Here is a 20,177-nt window from a genome sequence, read left to right on the forward strand (position 1 = left end):
TCTACCAAATATCACAAATTTAAAAAGCTTTAGTAATACAGTATGTTACTGGTGTCAAGACAAACTGATTAATGGAATGGAGCAGAGCCCAGAAAGACTCATGTAAGTGTGGATACTTAATAGATGATCAAATTGGCATTACAAATCAATAAAGATGATTTTCAAGAAATTAATAAAGAAGCCTGGTTACCTTCCTTCTCTCATACAAAACTCAAGTATGTGTATAAGACAAAATTATACATATTTTAGAACATAGTATAGAAGATATTCATGACCTCAGGATAGGGAAGTATTTCTTAAACAAGACACAAAAGCACCAATACAGGAAACGATCAATATTTCACTAGATACAGAAAAATAAATACAAACTGTTGGAAAGATATTTGAAATAGTTATTACTAAAGGGTTAGTCTCCTGAATACACAAAGAATCTTGTTAATCAAAAAATGTCAAACGATTTAATTTTTAAAAATTGTCAAATGATTTAAATACAAGAGGAAATCAAAATGGTAAATTGAGAAAAAAATTAACCTCATAGAAATGCAAATTAAGGAAAGATGAGCTGTAATACCAGTTTCTTTAACAATATGTACATATATATATATAAATAACTGAAATGCTCAGATTTTCAAGTTTTAAAGTCTAATAATACCAAATGTGGAACTTTCCAACACTGTTGGTAAAAGTATTAATTATTAATTGATATAATTGCTTTAGATGTTAGATATTACCTAGTAATAATATCTAGATGAAGATACACATATTCTAACAGCAAATTCCCTTCCTAGATGTATTCTCAAGAGATCATACACATATGCAATAATGTTCATAGTGGATTTGTTCATAATAGCAACAAAATGGGAAACAATCCAAATGCCATTACAGTAGAAGAGACATATAACTGGTATACTCACACAGTAACAGGAACAAACTGCAGCCACATTCATCAACATTGATGACTTGGCAAAACAAAGTCACACAAAAATACATGTAATATTCTATTTATTAAATAGAATTTAATACTCCATTAAATTTTATTTATTAAAGTTTACTTTTTGCCTGATTAAAAAATTATTTTCAAGAATGTAGACATCAGTACAATTCAGTGTGGTCTACAGACCATACAACCTGTTACAGGCTGATGCAGAAACAAGCACATCAAGTGAGATTTTGACATTGCCAAAACATTCAAGCATGTGATTTTGTATTGTTTTTAGAGGGGGGGGGGGGGAAGAGACACAGAAAGGGAGAGAGATGCATCAACTTGTAGTTGCATCACTTTAGTTGTTCATTGCTTCTCATACAGGCCTTGACCACAGGGCTCAAGCCTAGCCAGTGAGCCCTTGCTCAATCCAGCGATCTTTGGGCTTAAACCAGTGACCATGGAATCATTTTTTTAAAATTTTATTTATTTATTTTTTACAGAGCGAGAGAGTGAGTCAGAGAGAGGGATAGACAGGGACAGACAGGAACGGAGAGAGATGAGAAGCATCAATCATTAGTTTTTCATTGCGCGTTGCAACACCTTAGTTGTTCATTGATTGCTTTCTCATATGTGCCTTGACCGCGGGCCTTCAGCAGACCGAATAACCCCTTGCTGGAGCCAGCGACCTTGGGTTCAAGCTGGTGGGCTTTTGCTCAAACCAGATGAGCCCGCGTTCAAGCTGGCGACCTCGGGGTCTCGAACCTGGGTCCTTAGCATCCCAGTCCGATGCTCTATCCACTGCGCCACCGCCTGGTCAGGCCATGGAATCATTTTGATGGTCCCAGGCTCAAGCTGGCAAGCATGCAATCAAACCCATAAACCTAGGGGTTTCCAACCTGGGACATCAGTGTCCCAAGTTGATGTTTTATCCACTGTACCATCACTGGTCAGGTGTGATTTCGTATTTATACAAGAATCTGTGATGTCTGGAAATTATTTTAAAAAGTAGTTTAAGAACTATTATATGTAACTGGTAAAAATATAAAAAATAAAATCATTTTCATTACAAGCAGAATATTGGCTATCTCTAGTGAAGAAATTCAGGGATGTGATCAGGAAAAGATACATGGGAACCTTCTATGGTGCAGGCAATGTTGTATTTCTTAAACTTAGTCTTAGTTAATGTGTACCTTCTAATTTTACTTCTTTTTAAACTGTACACATTTAATACCCTCTTCTGTATTATGGCAGATTTCACAACTTTTAAGTTGAAAAATTTACTACAGACAATAGCAAATTTTTAAAAACATATATGTATCTATAAAAATAACTGAAATACATCAAAATGGATGGTGGGATTATGGGTGGAGTTTACTCTTTGAACCAGTGTTTCTTTAATTCTTGTGTTGCCTTTTTTAAGGTAGTAGTAATCACTAGCAAATACCAGCAGTAAAAACAGAATTTGCCATGCCTGACCAGGCGGTGGCGCAGTGGATAGAGCATGGGCCTGGGACACTGAGGACCCAGGTTTGAAACCCCGAGGTTGCTGGCTTGAGGGTGGGATCACAGATATAACCTCATGGTTGCTGGTTTGATCCCAAAGGCCACTGGCTTGAAGCCCCATGTTGCTGGCTTGACCCAAGGTCACTGGCTTGGCTGGAGCCCCCCAGTCAAGGTGCCCGCAATTATGAGTTGATGCTTCTCTTCTCTCTTCCTGTCTGTCTCTCACTAAACAACAACTATTACAACAAAAAACCCAAAATAAACCACAAGAAAAAATAGATTATGCCAGACCTGTGTTACTTCTGGCATTTTCTTGTATAATCTTTATCTTAGCAAGGAACATGGTCATTTCTAATGATGGTATCCTTTGTATAAAATGAAGAAATGTAGAGTAAAAAATAGCACAGTAGGTGGTTTAGGGATAACATCCTATATTTCGTCCAATATTTTGAAACAACTGAGATGGAGAAATTGAGATAATCACCTCCATTGTTATCAAAGTAATAGAATGTGTTTTTCCAACCTGTAGCAGTGGAGACTGGCTAATAGTCCATATGTCTGAATTAGTTTATTCCACTCAATTCCTGACCTAGCTAGACAACCATGGACCTCCCTCATAGGTAGACAAAGTTAAATTTTTTGGGATATAAATCTTTCAACATACATGTTTTCTTCTTCTTACAGCACCCTATAAATGCCTTAGCCCCATCAAGGTCATTCTGCTGCATTCCTTATACATTAGTTGCTGATATAGCTATCCTGCCTCCTCCAACTAAGTTATGTTCCTGAAGGTCCAACTATCTTATTCAGTTTTGAAACTTCTAGGTGTTATGTATGCGATAGCTGTTCAAACACTTTCATATTTGTGTTATGTACTATTTAAGAGCCATATGACTAGAGGGCAAAGTAATAACTTTAGAAACTAAAGAAAGAACAAGAGACTAGACTTGGACCAATGACAAAATATAGCTACTATGAAGTACTTATCTAGGAGAGGCACTGATTCCAAGTGTTTTATAAAAATCTCATTATATTCTCATTATAGTAGGTATTATCTTAGTAATCAATGAAGAAACAGAAACATACTGTTAATAAAAATCATTTGTGTGAGGTCAACCATGACTTGAACTTGACAGTAAAGCACTGAACTGATATTGAGCCACAATGAAATCCAGATAGTTAAGCCTTCAGAGATCTATCCTTTAACTGGTGTTTGCAGGGCAATCCTTCATGGTAGCTGAGAAAGAGGGCTCTGGAGCCAGACTGCAATAGTTCATAATAAATTTGCTACTATTGTGAGATGAGCAGGTTTCCTAACTTCCCTATGTCTCTGTTTTCTCATCTGTAAAATGGGAATTCCTTAGTTCACAGGATTATTGCAAAGATGAAATGTATCAATACAAGTAAATTATTTAGCACAGCACCTAGCAGGGTAAGCATGCAATAAATGTTAACCTATATTTACTGTTATGTATTTTTGTATTGTGCTCAGAAACTAGAATGTCCCTTATGACTACATCATAAAGGGAAAGAAAAATAATGAGGCAACTTGTCATTACATAACCTAGGGTTAATTTATTTAAAAACTAAGATTTCTAGGGAACTGAAAGCTTACCTGCCTTTTACCCAAACGTTCAGAAAGAAATGCAAAAAGGTTAAAAAATGAGGCAGTTTAGAGGTGGTATGGGTTTCCTCTGCTACCTGAAAGTACAGTGTTCCTATGAAACCTTTCCTGGGCAGAAACGGGGTAAAGCAAAGAAGCAATTACCATTAAATTATGGAAAAGTTTTTAAGTGATTCCCCCAAAATAACTTACCAAATAACACATAAAACCTAAAATAGACTCATACAACCTCACATATAATAAAAGCAATGCCACTCACTCTGTCTGGGGTGCATGCTGCCTTTACAATGGCTCCCTACAAAACAAATGCTGAACACTACTTTCGCTTTTACCATTTCTCGTTAAAGAAGAATTCTCTTTGAATTTCTTCCAGCTAGTGAAAACAGGTACATATACATAATGTAGATCTTTTGTAAAAGCAAAGTGGCATATCGTGAACTTTCAAAAAGTGGGGGATACCTGTATTTCTCTTCTCTAATTTTTTTCTTAGGCCAGTACCTAAGATATTCCAATGAAATACCAAATAAACAATCACTCTCAGCCTTGGCCAGCTGGCTCAGCAGTAGAGTGTCGGCCTGACGTGTGGAAGCTCCAGGTTCAATTTCTGGTCGGGGCACACAGGGGAAGCGACCATCTGCTTCTCCATCTCTCACCCTTCTCTTTCTCTCTCTCTTCCACTCCCATAGCCATGGCTCAAATGGTTTGAGCAAGTTGGCCCTAGGCTCCGTGGCCTCACCATAGGTGCTAAAAATAGCTCAGTTGCCGAGCAACGGAGCAGTGGCCCCAGATGGGCAGAGCATTGCCTGGTAGGGGGCTTGCTGGGTAGATCCTGGTGCCAGCACATGTGGTAGTCTGTCTCTGCCTTCCCACTTCTCACTTAATAAAAACATAAATAAATAAAAATAAAAAATAATAATCACTCTTTTGCTAAAAAAATGTACTCCAATCTGCAAATTCATAAGGAGCCTTAGAAAGATTTAAATCCTGACAAAAAAAAGTCAGTTGATATTTTTTATTCTGCAAGAATCTATTGGTGCAATCCTACAGAACCAACAACTATTTAAAGAAATTTGCTTTTCCTTCCAAAAGTAAATGAAAATCCCCTGATTTATTTATATGTTAATTTAATATTTTAAAGCAATCAGAGAGTCTGCTTTGTCCTATTTAACTATCAATGTTACAAATTTACAAACTGAAGCAAATACAAATAGTACAGATTTAAATGAAACTTTTCAAATAAAATTGCTTTTCAGTCCATCGTATTTTGAAAGTTGATTAGCATCAAGCCAAAATGAAAGTATGAATCACACACCATTTGTTTCTTTTAATAGAAAAAAAGAATGTTTAGATTATCAGCAAAGTAATCTTACATCTCTTACATCTTCACAGTTGGAATTTTAGTATAAACTTGTATATCAAGTCCCTTTCCATTATTTATTTTGCTTTAAAAATATATACAGCTAATGATGTTTAAATATGTATTCTGAGTCATATGTCCAAATATAAATATTTGGGAAATTCAAACTGTTGCATCAAGTTATGAAAAAATTAAAGAAAAAAGAGGAGCTTCAAATTCTATAGTAGTTGGAATAAAAAATTGTTAACCACATTTACGTCTGGAAAGATAGGTATCTTCTCATTTATATATACATACCCAGTGGAGTACAGACAGCCAATTACACAGAGATGAGATTAAGCCTGTACTATTTTCTAAACCAGGTAACAGTGGTGATTTCAAACCCTGTAATATATTTCAATAGTTTCATTAAAAGTTATTTGTAATAGTAGTCCAATATGAAGTTTTGATAAACGCCAAATCCTAATCACTAGACCACCAGGGAGGACATTATAGGCATAGATGAAATAACTGCATTACCTATGCCAAATTCAGCACACTAATGGTACCTGATTCGGTTTAATCATGGTCTAAGTATCTGAATGCAACAGAGCAGAGAGGTAACCAGAAGTACATTTAACATACATTCATGCTTATGAATCACATTAACATTAGTGTTGAAAATTTTCATATCTAAATATAGGGGGATACTTATAAAACTGCAGGACAACTCCAATATAAGAATCCAAATAAATAAAGCTGTAAAATCTTAAACTTCAGTTCTTAATCTATTAAAATTTGGTTTTCAAAGAATTTTAAATTAAAGGGCTGAAGTTGAAAACATGTTTGTCTCTTACTACACTGCAGATTTGAAAGTAGCCAGCATGACAACTTTAATTCCTTTGCTCTTACATGCAGTAGTGTATATAAGCCTTCTAAGGAAGCTTAAAATTGAGTTATTTTTTACTCAGTGGTGGTGATCGGGAGTCCTATCCAATAAGTACTCAATGGTACCACATATCAAAGTCTATTCAATATGAGTTTTGTTCAGAACTTACACTTTTGGGTGGGGAGGGAAGCACGGCATAAAGCAGTTGCATTTCCTTTTAAAACAGCAGAAAAGCTTTAAACACATACAATTTTGCAGTATTTTGTATTCTAACTTAGAATACTTAAAATCTTATTTCAATCAGCTCAAGCTATACAAGTTATAAAATACAAACACATTCTAAACCACATAGTGTACAGAATATGCACTATTTAATATTCATTAAATGTAGTACAATCAATGAAGATTATCAAATAAAAAACACACACACAGCATTCTAAATTTTAAAATTATTTTAGGGATGCTAACCAGAGATTATACAAATTATATGTGCAAGACAGAAAAGAAAGAAATGAAGATGAAAGAAAAGAAAGGAAGGAAGGAAGGGAGGGAAGGAGGGAAGGAAGAAAGAAGTGAGGGAGGGAAGGAGGAAGGGAGGGAAGGAAGGAGGAAGGGAAGAAGGGAAGAAGGAGGGGGTGGGGGAGGGGAGGAGGAAGGGGAGGGAGAATGGGAGGGGGAGAGGGAAGGGGGGAAAGGGAGAAGGACAGGGAGAAGAAAGAAAGAAAGAAAGAAAGAGAGAGAGAAACCAAAGAAACTAACTTCTCAGTGCATCACACCTATTGGGATTAAATATATGGCACTTTTATGATACTAATATTATAACTGTCAATTTAAACTGGGAATAACTAAACATCATTAAAGCCACATATGGGCAAGAACCAGCCAATTAAATGTTTAAATAAAACAGATCACCTTTTTTCTTTGTAAAAGCACTTAAAATGTAATGTGTGCAGATAATTCACTAAATTTTTTCTCATTTCATTTGCCCCTAAACTGTAAGACAAGGTAGTATCTTAAATTATTCTGTATTTAGTCTATTTGGTATGACAATCTGATTTTTAAGGCCTGTATAAACTCTACTATTTTACTAAAACATACAATTTTCTATGTGGTAAGAATGTCTTTATGAAAAAAATAACATATCTGGTCATAAATCATAAAATAAACCCCAAAACAAAAAGCTGACATTTTCCAAGCTAGTGAAAAATAAATTATACCATGATGTATCAATTTAAAATTATATCAATATTAACAAATATTACTATGGTAGATTTTCCCCCCCATAAAAATTAAACAGTGCAGAACAGGGCTTGGACTACAGTTAATCACATACTGTTTTCTGAAAAACAAAACCTTATTTACTATAAAGAATTAAAAAGCAATTTTCTTCCTCCACAACAGAGGTAGATATTAAATTGAAGGTTTTAAAAATATCCACTACCTATAAGAAAAGTACTTTTAAATGGCAAAAAAAGAATCAAAATATCAAAGTTTACTGTGCGAAGAGTTGATATAAACAACCAACAAAAGAGTAGATCACTGGTGTTGAATATTTAACATGAATAGCCCAAAATAAGTTCCAAAGTTTTTATACCTTTACAAATAAAAAAAGGTGTCCTTTCCACAGTTTGAGGATATGCACTGTACATCCCCCTAAACAAGTGTATGAGTAAGGTTTTTAAAATGTTGCCAATATTAAGTTCTTCAGTACCCAAAATTAATTATAGGACAGCAACATTACAGTGGCAATGGTGTATCAATTCTCAAAATGTAGTTATGATCCAACACGAGTTGTGGTGGTTCTTTTATCTGAGAAAAAACTTTTCAGAAGAAATACCTGCCCTATGCTAACCACCAGAAGAATGAGGGCTTCTCCTACTGACCAATAGGCCACTCTTGTATTCAGATCCTCTGCTCGGCTTCGGCCTTGAGCTTCTCTCAAGCGGAAATGAGTCTGATAGTCGATGACAGACTTCAGAGCTTCATGAATTGAAACACAGGCAGATTCCATCTAAAGAGAAGTATTTCCAGTTAGTATGTTTAATACTTTCTGTACAATCCATCGAGCACAGTCATCTTTCCTTTTAATTTGATCTTAATTCCTCATTTCATCAACATTCTACTACACTGGCACTCATTGTCACACATTTACGCCAGCAGGCCTGGCAATGCAACCCTTTACTCATTTCCACTAGGACAACTGGTAAGGTTAGGGATCCCATTAAGCAGCTGCTTGCCCCAAACTATTGATAAAATGCTACAGCTGTGGTATCTGTAAAGATAGAACAGCAACAGAAATACTTACCAGTTAAGGTTTGTGGCTATAAAATTTCAAACATAGATGCCCCAACAAGAAAGAATTAGAAGGAACAGATTGTTCAGATGAGTAAATTAGACAAATAAGAATATACAAAAGTAAACCAAGTATGGCAGGAAAATAGACTGAGTTAGTCAAAGTTACTTTAACTATTTTAAAAACAGTTGAGTCTGAAAATAATAGGTCAGAGTAGGAATATCTTTATTTTTTTACATTTATCAATTTGCTAAACAAGTCATTTCCCTCATGCCATTCAACTAAACCAATATATATGTTTTCAATGGGATACAAGTTTCAGTTTCACTGTGTAATCAGTTAGTGAGCCCTCATACGATGACACCTAACCTTTTAATACATTAATTACACCATCGGACTTGAGAAGGGTATACTTTTGTATACCAGAGCTTAATATTTTCCTACTGCTGAACACTTAATCCTAGTGATTAAATATGATACATGCTTTATTATACTTATTTTACATCACAAACCACATATTAAGAATTTAAAAAACAATCTGAGTTTGTCTTCATTTTAATTAAGAAATGTGGATTTAATAAAGTTCTACCAAAGTATGTATAAAAGGAATAATTATAAAAATATTCCATTAAAGGTGATTTTTAAAAAGCATAACATTATAAGATCTACAGATTTCTGCTGTTCATGTTTTAGTTAGGCCCTCAGGAATGGAAGATTAGCAAAACTGTGCTAAAATGAATGATTGCTAATTTGTGATAAGAGGCAAGAGCGGTGCTTTCTATGTATTATCAAAATATGTGGTCTAAGGATTCTTCCCTGTAAAACATGCATAAAAGGACTTGACAGAAGTTCAGAATGTTTAAGAATTCCTTAGCCCTGGCCAGTTGGCTCAGTGGATAGAGTGTCAGCCAGGCATGTGGATGTCCTAGGTCCAATCCTGGAAAGGGCACACAGGAGAAGTGACCATCTGCTTCTCTCCCCCATTCTCTCCTTCTCCCTTTCTTTTCCTCCTGCAGACAGTGGCTTGATTGGTTGAGCATGGCCCTGGGCACTGAATATAGCTCAATTGATTTGAGTGTCGAGTTTCAGTCTCAAGTGCTGAGGATAGCTCAGTTGATTAGAGCAGTGGTCCCCAACCCCCAGGCCATGGACCGGTACTGGTCCGTGGGCCATTTGGTACTGGTCCGCAGAGAAAGAATAAATAACTTACATTATTTATGTTTTATTTATATTTAAATCTGGACGATGTTTTATTTTTAAAAAATGACCAGATTCTGTCTGTTACATCCATCTAAGATTCACTCTTGACGTTTGTCTCGGTCACGTGATACATTTATCTGTCCCACCCTAAAGGCCTGTCCCTGAAAATATTTTCTGACATTAAATTGGTGCTTGGCCCAAAAAAGGTTGGGGACCACTGGATTAGAGCATCGGCCTCAGACAGGGGTTGCTGGGTGCATGTGGGAGTCTGTCTCTCTCTCTCCCCTCCTCTCACTTAAAAAAAAAGGACTCCTTGAAGCCTGACCATGCAGTATGGATTAAGAACTGCTGGATTAGAGAAAATTCAAAAATAAAGGGACTTGCATAAATTCAATAAACTCTTTCATACGGTATTGTTTCCCTATTTTTAATTTGTACCTTTAAAGTGGAAATGTTCATACATATTCAAAAGTATAGAAAATAGAATAAACCTCCATGTAAATAGTTATTAACACATGGCTATTCAAATTTTCCCAAATGCCTCAAAAGTTGTTTGCAAATCAGAATCTGAAGGTCAACACAATGATCCGGTTGGTATATCTTTTAAGTCTTTAATCTTTAGGTTCTCCTCCTTCTTTTTGCCCTTCCCATCTATTTTCTGAAGAAATTGTAGCCTCAATCCTGTAGCATTTCCCACTTCCTAATTTTGTTAATTGTATTCCCATAGTGTTCCTCTGTCTCAGGGGTTGGGAACCTATGGCTCGCTAGCCAGATGTGGCTTTTTTGATGGCTGCATCTGGCTCATAGACAAATCTTTAATAAAAAAAATAATGTTAAAAATAGAAAACATTCTCATGTATTACAATACATTAATTTCCTACTGCTCATGTTCATGGTTGCAGGTGGCTGGAGCCAATCACAGCTGTCCTCCGGGACAACAACAAATTTTTATTGGATGATGCGTAACATATACTGGTCATTTAATGGCTCTCACGGAATTACATTTTAAAATATGTGGCGTTCATGGCTCTCTCAGCCAAAAAGGTTCCCGACCTCTGCTCTATCTTATAAACTGGTAGTTGGAACTAGAACTTGATAGGATTCAGGTGTAATGTTCTTAGTGAGAACCTCAGGCAATATTGTGTAGCTCATTATTGCCTATTATCAGAAGACACATAATGTCTAGTTATCTCTCCATTTGTGAAATATCATTAGATTTAGGTGATAGCAGTCTTATCTCCACATTATAAGGTTTCTCATCTGCCCTTCACCTAATGGTTTTGGTAGTGACTGGCGATTACTGTCTACTCCAGATCTATCATTTATAGTGATTAAAGAATGGTTATTTAGTAAAACTCATTTATTCTGTATTTATTAGCTGGTAATGTTCTTTCAATTTCAAAGTATAAACAGCTGCTTTATAAGAATCCCTACTATATGAGAAACTTATTAGTTTTTTGAAGGTAGAAGAAAAAATAGAAAACTGTGATACAAATAAAGGAGGTTAAGTGATACTAATTGCTTTATGACCACTCATTTCTTACATTTATTTACTTAGGTTTTAAGAGCAAGCTACCTTCTTACACAAATTAAAATTCAAGTTATAAACCATGGCCTTAAAGAAAAATCTTTTTACAAAGCAAAGTGCCATTCGAATACACAGGATGCTAAAATTAAGAGAACATTTCTAGAAATAAGAGTGTTTAAATAGATCTTATTAAAGCCTACAATAAGTTTATGAATTAAGGCTCTTACATTTTATTAAAAACTGCCTCTATCATCACAACTTTGGCCAAGAGACTAACTAGAACCTGGGAACACTGAAATACCAGTTTAAGGTTTAAACAAGCAAGTGTTAAATAATTCCTTTGATTAACTAATTGATCTTTTAGATACAATCGAAGCTCATACTGTATTTTAACTAGAACTAAAATAGCCCTTTCATCACCTGAACAGTATCTGTTCATTGACTCTATTTCTTTTACTATCTTTCTCTCATTAAGCCATTCCTCAAACTAAAACCCAATTTAGCTTCCCTATTTATTAGCTAAATTATTAATCTTCTAATATTTTACCTTAAGTTACAGCAAAAGTTATTATAACAGCACCTTGAATAAATATTAGTATAAAACCATATGTAACATCTTTATATATTAAGGCATCATTATGCTTCTAGTTATACCAATCTGCTACGTATGGTAGCAACATTCCTCTATGAATTACAGAAAATGCTTCAGAATGCTGAGCACTGTTTAGACTTCCTTTGCCATTGATATTTCTACCTAAGGGATCCTATTTTATGCTTGTTATTTTTTTTACACCTAATAATTCATAAAACCCATGCCTGACCTGTGGTGGCACATGGATAAAGTGTCGACCTGGAATGCTGAGGTCAGTGGTTCGAAACCCTGGGCTTGCCCAGTCAAAGCACATATGGGAGCTGATACTTTCTGATCCTCCCCCCTTCTCTCTCTCTCATTCTCTTTCTCTCTAAAATGAATAAATAAAGTCTTTTAAAAAATTAATTAAAAAAACCCTTTCACACTGATGGTGTTCACTAAAAAGTCTGAAGTTCCCTGTGAAATGCCTAATCTGCTGTAAGAATTAAGGTAAGTCTTAACAATTGTGTTAGAGTCAAAATTCTGATAATGCATATAAACTATGCATTTTCTTCCTTTATATATACCAACATTATATTATTGACTTTTTACTTACCTGGGTAAGAGCACTGACTCGGTTCTCACTAGGAAACAAAGGTGGGTCTTCTCCAACTTGAAAATCAAAATATACGGTTTTATGTGTGAAAGTAGAAAATTCATTGCTGAAGCAAAATTTGTAAGTCCCATTTTTGGAGGCTGTGAAGGTAAAACTGTCATACTGTTTCTTCATCTCCTTGTATAACACATTACCATCAGGGTCTTCTAATCGACAATCTACATCATAGTGACCACCAGTGATCACCTATAAAGAGGGAAAAAAAGGGCTCACTGTAATTACCTTAAGTTTTAGAAATAATCAGATTTCCTGTTAAAATGGCAATAAGCTTATAGGCTAAAAACCTTTACTATCACAATTTTACATTTTTTTATTTCTATCAGTGAATGGAACTTGGGAGGCAGATTTCAGTTCAACTGAAGGTTTCTAAAAACTGAACAAATTTCCTCAAGATAGAAGAGAGGGAACTAGGTAACCAGCCAAACTATTCCAGTTAATGTACCGTATTTCCCCATGTATAAGACACACCTTAATTTGGGGGCCTGAAATTTGAAAAAATAAAAGTATCACATAAAGTTATTGAACTCAGGCTTTATTCATCATAAAATTCATACAACTCCTCAAGCGGGAAATGCAAGTAAAAAAAAAAATCGACAACCACTGTATAAAACACACCCGGTTTTTAGACCCCAAATTTCAAAAAAAGGTGTCTTATACATGGGGAAATATGGTAGGTTTCTTATATCACTTAATTCTCCAAAACAACCCTACCAAAGGGCTTTTTCACCCCTCCATCTGACAAACTGAGTTAAGGTAAAACTTGAACTCCGAAGTCATATTCTACCTTTAAGCTTAGTGTCGTGTAATATTTTACTTCTCCAAATTTTCTCACCTAGTTTCCTACTAGTATCATTCAAGTACACACATGAACAGGGTAGTGAAGTAGTAACTATAGTAGGTCAGTCCTTAGCATAACAGCCCAAGCATACTTCCATCATACAATGCAAATTAATTTTACGCCAAATTACAAATAAGTTGCGTTGAAATTCTTTTACAGGTCAGTTATATAGAATTTGAACATATTTTGTTATGAACTGCATTACAAATTGAACAAACTTATGGGCTGTTCTAAGAGTATTATCGTCATTTTTAAACTTGTTTCCACGAGAAACATAAATGATTACACTATATAGTTTATAAACTAGTGATTAAAGCAAAAACAAAACAGAATAACACAAAACCAAAAATATCTTTTATCTGGAAACCTTGTATTTAAGGACAAGCACTTGGAAAAGAAAACCGGGGCAGATGAAATGTTTCTGAAGAGGATTTTGAAGCTATTTCCAAAGCCTTATGCTTAATTAGTTGCAATCTGGGCAACTTGGGTTATCCAAATGAAGAGAGGAGTGGGATATTTTCCCTGAAGTAACTGGACAATCATAATAAGAAAGAAAAGGGAAAAAGCATTAAAGAGAAGAAAGTCCTCTTTATATGAGAAAGAATTGAGTGGGAAGAAAGAGAGGAGACAAAAGAAACATAGGGTGCTTGTTTCCCCCTAGGTAAAAATGAGAAAGAAACAGTGGGTTTGAGGGTTCCCAACCAACAGGAGACTGGGTGGAACAAACCTTAATTTCAAGCATGAACATTTTTGGTTAGCATATTGACATTCAGATCTATAAACCAGAGATCAAACTTTGGACTTCAAAGAAGAATTGGTTCTTTATGTGACCTTTCTTCACTTAAGAGATATGATAAATAACTGAACTACAAGATCATTATAAGATCATTTGATAATTAAATGAAAGTATACAGTTAGGAAACTAAAAATATATTAAATTAATATAGAGATATAGTGTTTTGACAAAAAGTGTTATCAATTGGGCATTTACTCCTCCTTCCACAAGTCAATAACTTTTCTTCCAGGTGAAAATGATTACATCATTTTTATAAGCCCAATTATTCAGATTGACCATCATAATTTGAATAATCAAATACATACATACAAACTGATCATCATGACACTTTTCTTCCAATAAATTTTAAAATAAGTAATCTCACTTTGATAAAAGCAACCCTTTACCACCTGTCTGGTCACTTAAGATAGAGACTGGGAGTCATTCCAAATTAAGTATTCCTACCTGTCCAGTTAAATCACAGGAAATTCTTGATGTTACTGCCTTTCTTAAATTCATCCCATCTTTTCCATTCCTAATCCACAATCCAGACAGGGCTGTTGCCACAACTTCCAAAAGTTCTTCCCACAACCCAATCTCTCATCCCTCTAGTCAAGTGTTTCTCAACCTAGATTAAGTAACTTTGGGCTGGATAATTAATTTTTTGTTGTAGGGGGCTGTGTTGCCCTATGCATTCTATTCTAGCCCATTTAGCAGCATTTCTGGTCTCTATCCACTAGATGGCAGTAGCATCCCCTACCTACCTACCTACCTACCTACCTACCTACCTACCTACCTACCTATCTCTTGGAGGGTGGGGGCAACCTCCCTATCCTTTTCCACCCCCATCTCCTTAAAACCTTTTGAAAACCCTGTCTCCTTTTGGAAATTGCCTTTTGATTCACCCTACAGAAAAATCCAAACCTGTTAACTGGCATTTCACGGTACCTCCTCCACATAGCCTCAGCACCTCTTTTATATCCTTTCTCATTCTGTGTTCCAAAAATACCAGATTGCCAGAAGTTCTACAAAGAAGCCTTTGCTTTACACCTTCAGTGACTGTTAGATAGAGTTTGTTTGGTGAAGAAAAGTCATAGGACCCAAAATGACAATGCTTACAAAAATCCAGTTTATTACAGGAAAAGAAAACATCACAGTCAAATGTTGTCTCATCAAGCCTTTGTGGGTCTCAGATCAGGTGCAATTAATTATCCATAAACCAAGCCAACAAACTGGTACAAACTGCCCCTAAAGCCCATGGTTCCACAGTTACAAAGCAACAGTATTACTCAGTGTATTTCAGTGCCAGCTCAGGCTAATGAACACATCTTATCTACCTTTACCCTTCTGTGGCCTGGTAAGTAACACCTATTTATTCTTCTAGACTCAGACCAAACAGACACCAGCCCGTCAGCTAAATTCCCCAATGATCCTTCTTCCTTCAGCCAGTGCTATACTGGGCTGGGGACCAAAGCTTTGCCACTCCAAAAATGTATCTTTTGGAATACTGATTTTAAGCTAACAAACGACTAAAAAAACCCTTTATTATCTCCCCTATTCCCACCTGAAGAGAAACCAATAAAAAACCTGTCTTAAGGCCCTGGCCAGTGGATAGAGCATTGGCCCGGCATATGGACGTCCTGGGCTCAATTCCCAGTCAGGGCACACATGAGAAGCAACCATCTGCTTTCCCTCCTGCAGCCAGTGGTTTGACTGGTTTCAGTGTCAGCTTTGGGTGCTGCGGATAGCTCTGTTGGTCCAAGCATCAGCCTCAGGTGCTGAGGAGAACTCAGTTGATTCGAGCATTGGCCCCAGACAGGGTTGTGACGGGGGGTCCTGGTCAGGCACATGCGGTAGTCTGCCTCACTATCTCCTCTCCTTTCATCTCTTAAAAAACAAGAAAAACTGTCTTAGAAAAGGAACCTTAGCATATTTATCACATGAAATAGGAAAAAAATCTAGCAAAGTCTGTTTCCTGGCCTCAGTTCCATTGCTTCCAGGTTACCTAGCAGGAACTTGTTTGCCACATGTTCTGTTCTTTCTGTCCGCCTGTGAATTGTTTATTCCCCTCCAAAATCCCAGACCCTTGTCCACACCTTCGGCTTTATCTAGCATGGCATATATCAGCTGCCCGAAGGGTTTCAAGTCTCATATCTATGACATCCATGCATATACATCCATAATAAACTTTGTACATTTCCTCCTGGTGTCTGTTAATTTGAGTATTAGCTCAGCTAGAAGAACCTAGAAGGTGAAGGAAAGTTAACTTATTTTTTAAAAATAATTTTATTTATTGATTTGAGAGAGAGAGAGGAAGTGGAGGGAGAGACAGACAGAAGCACTGATTCTATATGTGCCCTGACCAGGAATCAAACTGGCAACCTTTGTGTACCACGTCAATGCTCGAATCAACTGAGCTATCCAACCAGGGCAGGAAAGTTACTTATTTTATGCTCCCACAATACCTAGTGTACTTTCATTGTTGCATTAAACATTATATGTCTGAATCTATTTATTTATGTAAGCTCCCTGAGATCAAAGTCAGTCTTACTTATCCTTGGGACATATTATAACAAAGTAAATAATTTAACCTAGAACCGCATACTGATTCTGTTATTTGCTGCGTTTTAAGACCGTGTGTGTGTGTGTGTGTGTGTGTGTGTGTGTATGTGTCAAAGACAGAGAGAGGGACAAATAGGGACAGACAGACAGAAAGGAAGAGAGATAAGAAGCATTAATTCTTTGTTGTGGCTCCTTAGTTGTTCACTGACTGCTTTCTCATATGTGCCTTGGGGGGGGGGGGGGGCTACAGCACAGTGAGTGACCCCTTGCTTAAATCAGCAACCTTGGGCTCAAGTCAGCAATCTTTGGACTCAAGCCAGTGACCCTACGCTCAAGATGGCGACCTTGGGGTTTCTCCCAGCTGGACGCTCTATCCACTGCGCCACTGCCTAGTCAGGCTAAGACCTTGTGTTTTAAACTATGGGAGACTCAATTTCTTCATCAGTAAAAAATTAATACACCCAAATGCTTGACATACTATCTGCCACAAAACAAGTGCTGTTTTTGGCCTGTAACAGCAGGAGTGGTAGTATTCCCAGCACTGTGCATAGTGTCTAGACATACAGGAATTAAAACCTGACCTGTGATGGCACAGTGTATAAAGCCTCAACCTGGAATGCTGAGGTTGCCGGTGGTTCAAAACCCATGTTTGTCCGATCAAGGCACATACAACAAACACCTGCTATAAGCTGATGCTTCCTACTCCCGCCCTCCCCACTTTCTCTCTCTCCTCTCTTTAAAAAAACAAAAAATTTTCAAACAATGCTTGTTAAACTCAAAAAAAGTTTTTGCTGACAATTTTTATTACAATTCCTTCTATCTTCTTTTCTCTGTCCTATGGTCTAATTCATGAAGCCTAGGGTCATCCTTAGCCTTTTCTCCCTCTCTCACTATAGTCAAAGAGCCAAGTCCTGTTGATTTTACCTAATAAATCATTTCCAATCCTTTCACTTTTCTCCTTCTGCTAACATCCTAATCTAAGCCTGAACCACTACAATAGCCTTCCAATCGGTCTGTATATCCACTATGAAATACCTCCTCTAACTGCACAAGTTAATATCTATATAACTACCAAAACTATTTGTGTCATGTCACTGCATTGCTTACAACTCTGATAGCTTCCCATACGCTTAGGAAAAATTAAAATCCTTAACACAGCCAACAAGGCACTGCATGGTTTGGCTCCTGCTGACCTCCTTCCTCCCCTTTCTGGCTTCTTATTCCCAAATATACAGGACCTTTCTATGGTCTTCAAATTCTCAGTCACTCTTACTACAGGGTCTTTGCAAAACTTATTCCCTCTTCCTCCTTACTGAAGTACATACACTTATTCTTTACAATTCAGCTTAATATCAATTGCTAAAGGAAGCCTTCACAGATCGCAAAGGCTAGATTGTATATCCCCTATTTTCTGTTCTTAAAGCAGTTTTGATGTATGAGCAGATATTAAGAAAAGAAGAGTAGAACAGGTGGGGAATCAAGAACAAAACACTCTCAAGTGTTTTCCATCACTCTGTATCACCAGCAACTAGCACTGAACAGCTGCTCAAATACATGAAATATACCTACCAAAAAAAAAAACAACAAAAAAAAAACAAAAAAAAAACAAAAAACCAGAAACACAGTAGACTGTTTTAACCAACTTAAACTTAAACTACACCCTGCCCAATAAAGTCTTTTATTTAAAATATTCCCAAAGATGAAAAGGGGCCTCTCATTTATTGCAACAATTGCTCCTACAAGACCCTGGCAGTTGGTCATCTGTCCTCCAATGATGCTCTTCCAATGACAGGAACCATATTAACCTATACTCCAATACCAATGAAAAAATGAAAACAAAAGAGTTAGATATTGGCAGCCCCTCAAATCTGACTAGAGGTGTGGATTAGAGACGGGGAGACAGTGGGCACTATAGAAAAGGAATCTTTTTTTTTTTTTTTTTTTTTTAAAGGAGAGTCTTTTAAAGAAGAAAGTTCAGTGGCTTTCAAATGAAGGACATTAGAGAATGGAAAGAAAAGTCACAGCTAAGAGAAGCATTTCTGAAACTCATATCTTAATATCCGGTCTTAAATGTTTCTAGCCCAGGGTCTAGAAGAGGAGACAAACGCTCTCTGTGAGCTACCTAGAGCTGATCCTTGAATCAGCCAAAGAATGAAGAAACAAGGTCAGGAAGTGGGAGACACCAGCAGATTACTCCCCGATCCTGGACGCGAGCTGGGGCCCGGGACCGACCTGAAACTCGAGGGTGCACTTGGTTCCTTGCGCGATGTCCTCGTAGAAACACTGCTTGGCATTGTCCGGCAGCTCGAAGGTGATCTCAGAGGCGCCCCCGGGTCCGGGCACCAGCAGCAGCAGCAGCAGCGCGAGCAGCCTGCAGCCCCAACGGCCCGCGGCGGCCGCCCAGCGCTGCGCTGACAGCAGCCGCGGCATCCCCAGGCGGTGGCGGTGGCGGCGGCGGCGGCGGCGGCGGCCTCAACCGAGCTGCGGGGAGACGCGGGGTCGGGTCTGCGCGGACTCACCGCGCGCGGCAGGCCTCAGTCCCAGCCGCTCCAAAGACACACGGCAGAGTCGCTCCGAGCCTCGGAGAGATTCGGGATGAGGATCGAGCCGCTGGGGGCGACTGAGGGGTACCGAGAAAACCGGACCTGGGGCCGGAACGACCCAGGGAGCAGTTATTAAGACCCGCACGGAATAGTCAGAAAGACCTGAGGTGGCCGGAAGTGGGGGCGAGAGCTTGGGAAGAGGCGGGGCCTGAGGCACCTGCTCCAGCGACCCGGATGTACTCACTTTCGAGGGAGGGTAGAGACGTTGGAGTGTATACGTGGAAGCCCGCGAGGCGTGCACAGGGCTGGGCCGCCGCCTGGGCGGAGGGGCGGGGCTCGCATAGCGAGCGGGTGGGCGGGCCCAGGGAAAGGGGTGTGGCCGGTGGGTGTACCCCTGCGGGTGCAACCCGGCATTCATCGGTCTGAGCGAACAATCTGTAGTGGGAGTCAGCTGCACCAGTTGGATCTTCTGTGGGAGCTCCCCCCTGGGAGAGCTCACTTTGCCCTGGGGGGTTAACCAGTGGTGGGATTCAAATAATTTATAACAACCAGTTCTCTGCCCTAATGACCATTTTAAGTATAAAAAAAGATATACCGAAAGGTAGTTTATTATTTCATGCATTTAATTCTTAAATAAGAATAAAAGAGGTACACAAAACTAGATTGTTATAAGAGTTTAAAAATATTAAAAAAAATGTTAAATACTACCTGACAAAAAACAATAAAACTGTTAAGATATTTCCATATTGCTTCTTGATTGACATCCTCACTTGCAATTTTCTTCGCTTTTATCCAAGCATCAATGGCTGTGTGATTTATCCTTAATCATCTTTTTGCTCTAGGAGTAGAATCCCATTTCTTTAGAGGTAGGCCAATTAGACTAATAGTCATTGTGTTTCATATATTAGAAACAG

The 20,177-nt window shown here is 37.7% G+C and overlaps 1 protein-coding gene across 1 annotated transcript; it reads right to left on the reverse strand.

Moving 5' to 3' along the window:
* Nucleotides 1-985: 985 nt before the first annotated feature.
* TMED7 (transmembrane p24 trafficking protein 7) lies at nucleotides 986-19,473 on the reverse strand. The gene is made up of 3 exons (XM_066382049.1): nucleotides 18,953-19,473; nucleotides 12,486-12,731; nucleotides 986-8,288 (listed from the first exon to the last, which is right to left on the reverse strand). Exons 1-3 carry the CDS (start codon nucleotides 19,148-19,150, stop codon nucleotides 8,052-8,054), a joined length of 681 nt encoding a protein of 226 aa, XP_066238146.1. The 5' UTR covers nucleotides 19,151-19,473; the 3' UTR covers nucleotides 986-8,051.
* Nucleotides 19,474-20,177: the final 704 nt, after the last annotated feature.

Source organism: Saccopteryx leptura, chromosome 4 (genome assembly GCF_036850995.1).
Source record: "Saccopteryx leptura isolate mSacLep1 chromosome 4, mSacLep1_pri_phased_curated, whole genome shotgun sequence".
NCBI lineage: Eukaryota > Metazoa > Chordata > Mammalia > Chiroptera > Emballonuridae > Saccopteryx > Saccopteryx leptura.

Excerpts from the sequence above, each read along its gene's own strand:
- TMED7 (XM_066382049.1), bottom strand. The coding sequence starts at position 19,150 with ATGCCGCGGCTGCTGTCAGCGCAGCGCTGGGCGGCCGCCGCGGGCCGT. Across the intron at positions 12,732-18,952 it reads AGTGCACCCTCGAGTTTCAG|GTGATCACTGGTGGTCACTA; the intron begins GTCGGTCCCGGG and ends CCCTCTTTATAG. Across the intron at positions 8,289-12,485 it reads GAGTCAGTGCTCTTACCCAG|ATGGAATCTGCCTGTGTTTC; the intron begins GTAAGTAAAAAG and ends ACTTCTCTTTAG.